Source organism: Schistocerca piceifrons, chromosome 11 (genome assembly GCF_021461385.2).
Source record: "Schistocerca piceifrons isolate TAMUIC-IGC-003096 chromosome 11, iqSchPice1.1, whole genome shotgun sequence".
In the NCBI taxonomy this organism is placed as follows: Eukaryota; Metazoa; Arthropoda; class Insecta; order Orthoptera; family Acrididae; genus Schistocerca; species Schistocerca piceifrons.
In genome coordinates, this window is record NC_060148.1 from 154827441 (window position 1) to 154839712 (window position 12272).

General features: G+C 41.4%; 1 protein-coding gene across 1 annotated transcript in view; it reads left to right on the plus strand.

The window, feature by feature from the left end:
- Positions 1–12272, plus strand: part of LOC124719845 — a 90760-nt gene that overhangs the window by 13697 nt on the left and 64791 nt on the right. The window contains exons 2-3 of the mRNA XM_047245031.1: positions 2060–2122; positions 11539–11631. Coding sequence (XP_047100987.1) covers positions 2081–2122; positions 11539–11631 — 135 coding nt within the window. The 5' untranslated portion in view covers positions 2060–2080. The remainder of the gene's footprint in view (positions 1–2059; positions 2123–11538; positions 11632–12272) is intronic.

Genomic DNA, 12272 nt, shown 5'->3' on the forward strand with positions numbered 1-12272 from the left:
ATAGAGATGATCAGCATGTGACCATTCTAACAGTGCTTGACAGTATGTACAGCAAAGGCACTCGACCCAACAAACCCCCAAAAATCAAAATGTACAAAATTTTAGTACAATTTTCGAATAGTGATTTACATAACTTGAGTGAAGGCAGCCTATCGGTAGCTGGCAGTGGTGAATTCCCTGAGGCCGATATACAGAGGCAATGTTAACAGCCACAGCATGATAAGCATGCCCTGAGTCCAAGTCCAAAACAATCAAAGTGTGCCAGAACAGTAGAAAACTGGAGCAGACTAAGGAGCATCTAAATTCCACTGTCATTCTCACTTAATACAACTGCACGGCCACGATAGTTGGATAGATCAATGGACTCGTCAGATGATTCTCATCAAAAACTCGGTCTAAGGCTAAACATGGTCACACTTAAAACAGTATTCAGGATTACCAAATCATCGAATACACTGCTGAACATGGGGAATTGAATAACAATAACAAGCTTGTCTAGTTGCTAGACACTACCCTAACCCCTTCCAAGGCAATGCCACAAGGTATTAAGTCATGCAACACAACTGAAATCGGGTAGTTTTTCAGATGAGAAAGCTTGTTGCATAATGTGACTTCCACAGAGAAGATCAAATAGCAAATACAGATAGCCAAGACCACACCAATGTACTGTCTTTCATTAACACCTGTACCTGCAATTATTAACCTGACAGAATTTTTGAAGGGCTATTAGTCACTCCATCCTGTCAATTGTGGCTGAATGGCAAATACTGTCGATGTACCCTGCATGGTTCTTATCGTGCCCCATGGCACCCCGAGCTCCAAGCCAAAGAAGTGACATCACCAGGTGCAGGATGGGAATTCAAAGAGGTAGCCCATCATGCCTCAGATAGTAATAATAATAAAATCATAATGATCATTATTTGTACTGGTATATTAGTATTATTGTAGGCAGTTAATTAATGCAAAGATCAATTAATAAGATGTTGCTGTATTCTTTCTATCTTTTGCCCAGCATCTCTCTTCAAGGCATCTTCTTTGCGTACACCATTTTGCTTCATTATTTTGTCGATATACTCTTTCTGAAAGTTAAGTGGTCTACTTTGTTTCTATCTGTACGATGATTTCCAATAAAAAATTATTTTTTGGCTGCTAATTATCCAACATCCTCAACAGATCCCAATATCAGTTTAATGATTTTCTTCCTATGCTATCACTGTTTCATTTGTTCCCATTCCAGCACTTCCTTTGACATTATGGGTTTTTCAGTCTTGATATGCTGGTGCTGTTCCATAAATAATCTTTCCAGAACTTTGTCTTCTTTTGAGATCAGCAAGTAAAACCCATAGTTCAGATCCACAGAATAGGACTGGTGTAGCCTTTAGCCTGCTCTCTCTTTTTGTTCTGTTGGAAACGTGCTTGTCCCACCAAAAGGAATTCATGAAGTTAGAATAGTATTAAGTAGTGTGCCAACGTAGGGTGTGTGTGCGTTTAATAATTTTATCATAAATAAGCATTCAGTGCAACAAGGTTTTGATGTAACTGTTCTAGACATTTTATTATTCTGATAATAAAAGTAGTATGAGTGATGTGGCACTTGACAGTCCAGTTTCTGCTCCCCCACACAGTTGGTGTAAACTGTATTGTAATTTGATATGAACAATATTGATTTTATGAACAACATTGAAGTCATTGTTTCAGGTAGTAACTGTGTTATATTACTTCATTACACTACCATTATATGCATATGTAGATAATGAAGCTAGAAAATATGATTGAAAACAATAGCATAGGGAGAAGGCTGAAATGAAAGATCATAATGAATTTTCAAAGGCGTTGTCATTAATCAGTCTTACAATTTTTTGCTGCCTCCCATTGAAGTATACCATAGTGAAATCTTCACTCAGAATTTTGAACTCAAAAGAGAACACTTAACAGTAACTACTATTTAGTTATAAAGTAGTGTGATGGTTGAGGTTTATTTGTGTGATACATTTTATATAATATGGGAGGACTGTGACTGCTTAAAAGTACTTATTACAGTTTGTTATTTTTGCCACAGGCCCAAGATTATGCATGCAGCATGAATGTAAAAGAAGAGTTGGAGGAGGGTGTGAATAAAGAGGTAATTTTAGAATTTATATGACTACATGGAAGTAATCTTGTTGAGCTGTGGTGAAAATAGTGAGATGGTAATCAATTGTGTGTGTATTCACTTTAGCAGTCCTGTTTTTACTTTTGGGTAAAGATAACAAGGGTTACAGTATTACAGTATGCTCCAGGTTGGAAACGAGGAAACCGGTAAAATAGAATATTTTGTTACACTTTACCCATATGGATTTAAACATTATCTTTGAGCAGGTGAAGTAGTTTAGCTTGTGAGTTTGTAGAATTGCTTCTTTACATTATAAGTACAAATAAAAATTAAATGAGATAGCATTGATGGAGTTATATGAAAATTGGTACCAAGTCCCAAGACTCAAGCTATGATTTCCTGTTTTAATGAGTAGTTCCCTTAATGGTTCCGTGTATGTGAACTCCAGCATAGGATGTTTTTATTCGCCATGTGATACTGCTGTGACAGTTACAGAATCATTCAAGAAAAATCTACACTAAGTAGTGCAGAAAAAGTAGGTGATCCTAACCTACTGAGTAGAGACGAAGATGTCTGTGCATACATTGCAAGTGGTATGGACAGGCAGTCTTGTGAAGTACTTTAGAACAGTTTTCTGAAAGCTGTCGTAAGCTGCTAGTTTAACAGCCCGCACAAAATTGAAATAGTTGAAATACTGCAACTATAAACAGGCTTGTCCTTACAGATGGTATTAGTACAGAGAGGGGCTAGTGATCATGATGCCAGCACAGCAACAGTGGTAAATGAAACTTCCTGGCAGATTAAAACTGGGTGCCGGACTGAGACTTGAACTCGGGACCTTTGCCTTTCACGGGAAAGTACTCTACCATCTGAGCTACCCAAGCACGACTCACGCCCCATCAGCTTTACTTCTGCAAGGTTCGCAGGAGAGCTTCTGTAAAGCTTGGAAGGTAGGAGATGAAGTACTGGCAGAAGTAAAGCTGTGAGGACAGGGCGTGAGTGGTGCTTGGGTAGTTCAGATAGTAGAGCACTTGCCCGCAAAAGGCAAAGGTCCTGAGTTCGAGTCTCGGTCCGGCACACAGTTTTAATTTGCCAGGAAGTTTTATATCAGTGCACACTCCGCTGCAGAGTGAAAATCTCTTTCTGGATGGTAAATGAAGTTAACGAATCCTTTAAGAGGGCTAGGTGAATAGATTTGCTAGAAAGAGCGGGTAAGTAGTTGTTAACATCTAATTTAAACAATGAGAATGTCATTTACTTCCAATATGGTATACATAGAGGAAGATGGACAAACACTAAATGGACTGTAAATCACGTGCTGAATAAGTATGTGGTGAGTAACTGGGTTACAGACAGGAAAGACCCACTGTGGTTTAATGTCAGAATTTGGTAAACACTGAGGAAGCAGACTGTTGTACACTCAGTTCAAAAAAGTGTGCACACTGGTGACAGCCAAGTGCTAATGGAAATTCTTCTGTCTGTAAAAAGATCTATGCGTGAAGCATACAACTACCACCATCATACATGAGCAACAGATTTTACAGAGAACGTGAGACATTTCTGGTCAAAGACTTCTATCCAGGCAGTCATTGACCAGTCTGGTGTGACTTTGGAGGAAAGCAGAAGGTGGTCACTAACCCCTCTCTGTATTTAGTTATCAAGTTCGTGCAGGAGGATCATACCAGCATATTGTTGTTTCACTGTCACACAGGCTCCTGTATTAGGAACATGGTAATAGGATCCCTGGAATAGAGAAGCAACTGGAAGAGTTGAAAACATAATAGTTGCCATGTCCAAACAGAATCACAAATCATTTGTCCAGAGAGTACTCTACAGCATTTTCCTCATACTTAGCTTGCATTTATTGCAAATCTCTCACCTAGTGCAAAGACTCAGGCAGCTGGGAAAAAGTTCAGGTGGCTTCTGTATATAAGAGTGGTAAAAGAATGTACCTGCAAAATTACAGAACAATATCATAATGATTATTTGCTCCAGAGTTCCTGAACATATCCTCAGTTCAAATATAATTAATTTCTTTAAGACAGAAAAGTTTTTATCCACAAATCAGCATTGATTTTGTGCAATACTCATCTTGGTCTTCTATCAAATTATGTACTGTGAACCATGGATGATGGGCAACAGGCTAGATTCCACATTCCTATATTTCCAGAAAGCATTTGAACAGTGCACCACTACATACTGTAAATAGAGGTATGAGCATATGGAATAGGTTCCCTGATATATGAATGGTGCAAAGACCTCTCAAGTAACAGAGACCAGTACTTTGATCTCAACAGCAACTGTTTTTTCAGAGACAAGAGTATCATCAATAGTGCCACAGAGAATGGTGCCATATTTATATATGAAATGATCTGATGAGCAGCATTCTGTGCCTGTTTGCTAATGGCATTGTGTGTGCGGAAGGATCATCACTAAGTGACTACGAGGATACAAAATGACTTGGACAAACTTTTTATGTGGTGTGATGAATGGCAGATGCAGAAATATTCAAGTAACTGCAGATCAGTAGGAAAAACAATCCCATAATGTCGTATACAACATCAGTACTCTACAGATTGACAGTCTGGTCAATTAAATGTTTAGGTATAACATTGCAGGGGCCGGCCGGAATGGCTGAGCGGTTCTAGGCGCTACAGTCTGGAACCGTGCGACCACTACAGTTGCAGGTTCGAATCCTGCCTTGGGCATGGATGTGTGTGATGTCCTTGGGTTAGTTAGGTTTAAGTAGTTCTAAGTTCTAGGGGACTGATGACCTCAGAAGTTAAGTCCCATAGTGCTCAGAGCCATTTGAACCATAACATTGCAAAGTGATATGAAGTGGAGCAAGCACATAAGGATGGTAGTAGGATGGGGAATGATCAACTTTTTTTGTATTTGGAAAACTGTGGTTCATTTGTAAGGGACACTACATATAGAACACCATAGAAGTGCCTAGTAGTAGTAATTGTTGTTGCTGTGGTAATAGATGCCATTCACGATGCACCGTTTGGTGGCTTGCACAGTTTTAATGCAAATGTACATGCACAGCAGCCAGAAAGAAGATAATCAAGCTGCAGATTCCATGTGAAATGCATTCTCAAGCTTTATAAGTTTGGAAAGCCCGTTTGTAAGGCTAATAAGTTGTTAACTGGCGTATGTGACAGAGCCAAGGATCAGTCATTTGCTTGTGTCATGAAGAGAATACATGACAGAAAGGTAAACATAAATATAAACTAGAGTTAAAGTTGTCATCAGCCTGGAGGTTTTAAACACCAGAGTTCTCTACTACACACAGTCCTACTGACTACCATGTGCTGTTACCTGCTTTCCACATCTGAACTGATTTACCCAACTAGTTACAAAGTTTTGTGGCGGTGTTCGTAGCGACAAACAATTCGCTGTAGAAACGGCTTACGAAGTCACTGCCACACTTTTAATAGCGGGCCGACCGGTCCGCTGGAACAGTGAACAGAAAGATGAAAACCCAAACACTCTGATTAAATAAAAGTCGGTACTTATCTTTATTGATGAAGATACAGAAACACAATAGTGAACTCCGTGTCTACAGAGATCTGTCTAGTTCGAGTCGGAGCGGCTAGGTCAGCGTCGGCTGACGACAAACAACAACTCTGCTGCGATGAACACACAACTGACTAGCAAGTACACAATTCGGTGGTGAGTATACAACTGAGTGGCGAATACAGAACTCCTAGCGCTCGCGACTCCAGCGCTTAAGAAGCCAGAAGCCAGAGGTGGCGCGCGCAGACTTGCGACGATTTCCTGTCTCGCTGGCGCTGCTTATGCGGACGGCGTCCGGACTTTGATGCTGCCAACCTTTTGGCAGTGGGCTCGGGTGGCATTACTGGCTAGGATATAACACAAAGTACCTGCTGTTCAATGATCAAGGACCTTTGGATTTGTAGTGTCACAATTACCCATTGAGCCACCAAGTACTAGAAAAAGGCAGAAGCATTTAGCAGTAAATTCCAGAGCTATAATCCTTATAATTCCATATGGAATGCACTCCAAAATTAGATGATGAACACACCAGTGGTCACATGACCATAAAGTGTAGTTAGCAGATTCAGTTACACAAAAAAAACGGTGCTGAACTGACACCTTTCTGCCATCTGAATTGTTCATTTATGGAACAGTGGTTTGCACATGTATAGAAACAGACAAAGGTCATTCCAGTTTGTAAGAAAAGTCACAGGAAATACATGCAAAACTACAGACATACCTAGTTGGTGCAAAAATCTTCTTGAATGATTTTGTGATCCTGTACGATGGCTCTTGAAAAAAAATCAATTCATCTGCAAGAATGGAAATGGATCCCATAATTACTGGTCATGTGAAACTGTTTAGTCTGCTTCTCCACAGTGCTGCCACAATGTAGTCAGCCTGTAAAATGAGACCATAGTTCTGAAGCAGTATCTGTGGGAAAGCTAGCTAAGTTGATGTGCCTTTCAATGACTTAGTACTTCTGCTATGCAGTTAGTCATTACTTTATGCCTTAAATTATGTGAAAACAGTAAGATACATTAGAACTGAATTTGTGACAAAAAGTATTTTAAGTATAGTTATACATGTTGGCAATATAAGAATATTATTGAGTCTGAGAATCCTACTTTCACTACTGTTTGGGGGTTACCACCAATAGCATGCGCTTTCATTTATTGCAGAAGTTTCACCCATATTCATTCTTGCCCTTTGTCTCCCCTCCACTCTTCTGATGCTACCATCCCACAGGTGTGTCATCTGTCTCTTCAGTGTACATTCCATGGCTTGCTAAATATTTCAAGGGTTTCTGCTCAATGTTTCAGCCAGCTTTGGTCCAAGCGTATTTTGAACATGACAACTTTCTTGGAGGGCATTACATTCAGGAACTACAAATACACCAAGAATTTACTGTTAACATGTTGATGGTAGTATGGTCTTTACTTTGTATGCAGTCTGACTAGCGTGCATTCATCAGAGGACCTCAAACAACTGCCTAGCCTAAAAAACGCTTGCTTTGTGTAGTGCACCACTGACCCATCAAGTATTTCTACAATTCTCCACCTCATAATGCATTTCCGGCAGTCTGCAGTTTGGGCAGTCAGAGAATCAATGAAGCCTTTGGTTGAGACCCGCCACTCATGCCAAACCAAAGGACTTGAATCAATTCTGGGAATGCTGATACAAACTGTGTGTGCTGCATGCACTCATGTGTGACACAGGGGCTCTTCGCCATTTGTACTACCTCTGAATATAAACTGAAGGTAGCCTCAGAACCCAAACGATGGGTATCATTGGCACCAACATCAGCCACAACTTGTAGACAGCCACACCCTGTGTGTTTCTTAGCCACAGGCAGGATATTTTCCACATCTCAGATGAGGCTCCATGGCAGACATATTCAGTACACATAGGATTCATTTCCAGTCCTGGATGCCATTTCCCTAAGGAGCTCCATAATGCGTTTGACGTTGGAAGTCCTGGTTAACTAGAAAACTTCTCTCCACTTGGGCCTGTCTGGACCCTGTTGAATGAACACCTGCCAGTCCACTCACAGGGTCAATGGGTGAGGCAGCCTCCACATCACTCTCTGCCTCAAACAGTGCTAATTGTTACGACCCATCCCTCACCATTTGGTGAGCGCAACTCAGCCACATTGGGTACACCACAAGGTGTCTTGACAACAGAGCCAGTGGGCAAAATAGGTGGCACCTTAGGCATCCTATGTGATGAGCCAGATTCTCGGCCCCCACTACTACAATAGGCAGCAGCCTGAATGCTGCTGAATATGGCAAAACGCATCTTCAGCTGTTGGTGAACTGAGACCAGCTCCTCCATCTGCACACAGTGTGCACACATTATATCCATTCCAGTACTACTATTCAAGAATTAACAGTAAAACACGCAGAGAAAGCCATATATGTAGCTTGCTATTGTTCTGATGTTTCACCAGTGGAGGCTAATGCATTATTGAACTGTGTAGCTTTTCATTCAAAAGAATTAAGATCTGTACAACAGACCATGAATACACTTTAAAGTTACTAAAATATAGGATTGCACCTCTTTACTACAAAAGCATGGAAGGAATGTAATCATAAAACGAGAGAGAGATCGAGAGAGATCGAGAGAGATCGAGAGAGATCGAGAGAGAGAGAGAGAGAGAGAGAGCGAGAGCGAGATACATATGAAGGGCTTATTTCAATAGTGGTACAAGTCCATTACCTCCACTTTTCTGCCTATAATGCTTCTGAAATTAATGATCCAAACTAAGAGAAAGAAAGGTTCGTGTCTAGCAAGAAGTCATATGCTTGAATATATTTGTGGTATCTCAACTGCAGATTTTTCAGCACTCATTTAACTTTAGGACTCTGTATCTCAAGATGAACAAAAATGGACTTGTACCACTATTGAAATAAGCCCTTCATGTGTAACTTGATTCTGAAACAACCCTGATTAAATCAGGGTATTGTTAGCAGTCAAATAATGTACGGGCTTCACCTTTGTTTCAAGTAACGGTAACCTAATGCATACATGCTAATTGATTTTGAGTGCTATGGGTGTTATTTCAGGCAGAATTTGGCTGCTCAATAAAGCTACATTCAAGGAGCAGGGATTGTTGACTAAAGAAGGTCATGTAAGTTAGCCCGAGGTAAAGTTACATATTTTTGGTTAAACATAAATGGAAGGAATCACTATCACTGCAAAATAAATTTTTATTCATATCTAATCTCAACATGTCAAATATGCTTGTGTTGTCTGTTCTTTTGGACATGTCCAAGGGGACAGACAGCATTTTGATCCTGCAGCCACAATGACTCAGGGACAAAGGAAGTAGAGACATTAGTTGTCTGTGGGCATTAATTTACATCAATGAGGTTGGTTGAAAATTTGTGCTGGACCAGGAATTGAACCCAAGTCTCATGTGGACTGGGCAGTTGCAGTGACGACTATGCCATCTGGACACAGTGGTCATCACATCTGCATGGTCTACTCTAGCATGCTTCCTGTCAGACCCAAATTCTGAACTTACTCACCACTGATGCAGTGCTGATGCTCATGATCCTCGTTACACATGGTGTCTCACTGGTTCCTGTAAGAGGTAGTGTGTTGTGCATCTACACTGAAAGGATCATTGGCTGACGTCACCTTAATTATATATGTGGTGTCCATTCTTTCGGATATGTTGATGTATCGTCACATCCTGTTCGAACAATCTGAACATGTTTTCCTTACTGCAATCATTTGTCCAGCGTTGTGGACATGAATGTGTGATATCAGCACTCCATGTTTGTGATCATTTCTTGGTAAAAACAATTGTCACAATATGGTATAATTTTGCTTGCTGGGATCAACCCACAACAATGGGGACAAACATTCAGCCAGTGTGATATTCCTCCTCTCACTGTGCCATTATGGTCAACACTCACTCATTGTGCAGCTTCATCAATGCATCTGAAAGGGGCAACAGTGCATACTGGGAGCATTAAGTGATTGACTACCGATACCTTGTATTTCCTACTGGTTTGAATGAAATATGCTTACCTTTCAGTAGGTAATTATGCATCCCCTACTGTGCTCTGCTGGTGTCACATACTGCAGTTTGAGCCTCTGAGACAAGCAGTTGCTGGCCATTCAAAACAAACAAAAGACAACTCTGTAATAGACTGCACGAATCCATGCATTACAGTTTTGTAAATGTGAGATTACATCTCTGAAACTTACTCATTGTTGATACATAGGGACCCTACCATTTTCCAGAGAAAATGTAGTGGAGGTCACGAAACTAATGAAAGGTCTGATCTGAGTCTTATACTCTGCTCAAAATTAGGTGATAGTAGTTCATCCGCAGCTTGACTCTATAAATTAAAAGATGTTCTCTTGCCTCACTTACAAATGTTCATTGCTTCTTCAGCCAACAGCCAAAAAGTGAGCCTAGGATGCCCTCTGAGCCCAACCAACAGATTTTGTTGTTGCACGCGAGCCTCAGTTCACAGCTGGCCAATAGAACTTACACCATATCTCATATGAGACAGTGGCAGATGCAGAAAAACCTCATGGAGGGCTCACTAAAAATATCTTGAGCTACCTTTACTTTTACTGTAATAAAAGCTAATCAAGTCATATGGAAAGTGTAAGAAAGTTTTATTTAAACTGATTATACACATATACATGATATAAAAAAGTTAGAGTTGTGGTTCTGTACTTTAAATGATGAATTCTATGCACCTACTCTTCCTGACAAATTGGTTAATTACATTGTCAGCACGACAAGCAATGTCAGGGTGAGTGTCCAACAGAGCTAAGCCATTAAGTCGATCCTCCTTCACTGTTGACCTCAGCCATGTCTTTGTACACTGCAGTGTTGAGAAACTTCTTTCTACTGCAGCAATAGATTCAGGTAGACAAATATTTTGTACAGCGTGTGCAAAGTAGGATGGTCAGATATAGGATAGAGAGACAATGCTTGCATAACAAAAACACAATCATTAAGGGCATTTATGATCATTGCTTGTATTGAGGAGACTGTCCCATTAGTCTCTTTTTAATCACAAAGTGTGAGTCGTCTTCAAAATACAGTAGTTCGGTTAAGCACTGATTTAGTTTGTGTGCAAGATCATTAGCGTCATGTTCCAGTAATTGTGATGGGAAAAGGATGTTGAATTTAAAATGATAAATATTTTCTTCAGCAAAACGCTCTCTCATGCCAGTCGTAACATGGTCCAGTGTTGGAATAAAAAGTTACTTTCTAATATGTCATAGCATCATTATTATGATCGCATTATGATGAACGTCGAATCTAATTTTGCTTTTGCCATTGCCCAATGCCCAAGATACGGTCTTGTAAGATTTTGCTGACTGGATATGTTATGCGCATGTCACTTAGTGTAAATAGATTGATAAGGTACTCCCCTTTTCTCCCCCCTCTCTCCCCCCCACCCTCTCTCCCCCCCCCACCCTCTCCCCCCCCACCCTCTCTCCCCCCCACCCTCTCCCCCCACCCTCTCTCCCCCCCACCCTCTCTCCCCCCCACCCTCTCTCCCCCCCACCCTCTCTCCCCCCCACCCTCTCTCCCCCCACCCTCTCTCCCCCCCACCCTCTCTCCCCCCACCCTCTCTCCCTGCCCCTGCCCCCGCGCCCTGTCTCCCTGCCCCTGCCCCCGCGCCCTGTCTCCCTGCCCCTGCCCCTGCCCTCGCGCCCTGTCTCCCTGCCCTGCCCCGTCTCCCTGCCCCGCCCCCCCGCCCCGTCTCCCTGCCCCGCCCCCCCGCCCCGTCTCCCTGCCCCGCCCCCGCCACCACGCCCCGTCTCCCTGCCCCGCCCCCATGCCCCGTCTCCCCGGCCCCGCCCCCGCCCCCACTACCCTGTCTCGCCCCCCTCTCTCCCCCTGTATGACAGTGCCATGTAGGAACAAGAGACAGATGCCCTGATACGTCACTTTCTTGGTTTTTCAGTTTCTTGAAGACCCATTAAAGGCTGGCGACCCTAGTGTTTGCGTAAAGCAAGACCCCGAACTGAAACACCATGCTGCTGTATCTGAGCGTAATGTAAGTTTTCACACAAGCACTGTATTGTGCAGGAAGTGTAGTAAGAAACTCTAGTTATATGTGTTATTTGTAGGGTATTACCAATAGTACTTTAACAGCACTTGTAATAAGCATATCTTTATGAACCATTACTGTTGCATTAATTTTTTATTGTGATTCTATGTAATGAATGCCTTAAGTACATATTTGGTGTAAACGGAGCAAGGAAGACTTCCTCTTGGAAGTAATTGTTAATCTTGTTACATCTCTGTGTCACAGTGCTGTAACATATGTGGAACTATGACATGTGATGGGTGTATATTCTAGAGTTCCCAGTCACTATTCACTGTAGTATTTACATCATTACTGAAATCCTGCTGTGGAATTCCTTATGATTTTCCTCCAGTACACATGACATAAATTTGCATTGTTCCCTAAAGAGCAGGCACTGAAATTACATGGTGATATGGCAAGAAGCTGTGTAAATAACATTAAATTTGGGTAATTTTGATGATAATGTGTGGAATGCCACATTCATTTGATTAATGACCAAAAATTCCTCTTGTTTATGGGTTTACTGTTGGAAGATTATTTGCATCTTTATATTATCTGAGTTTAATTTTGAAATGTTGCCACACATGTATATCAGATTTGTATATGGG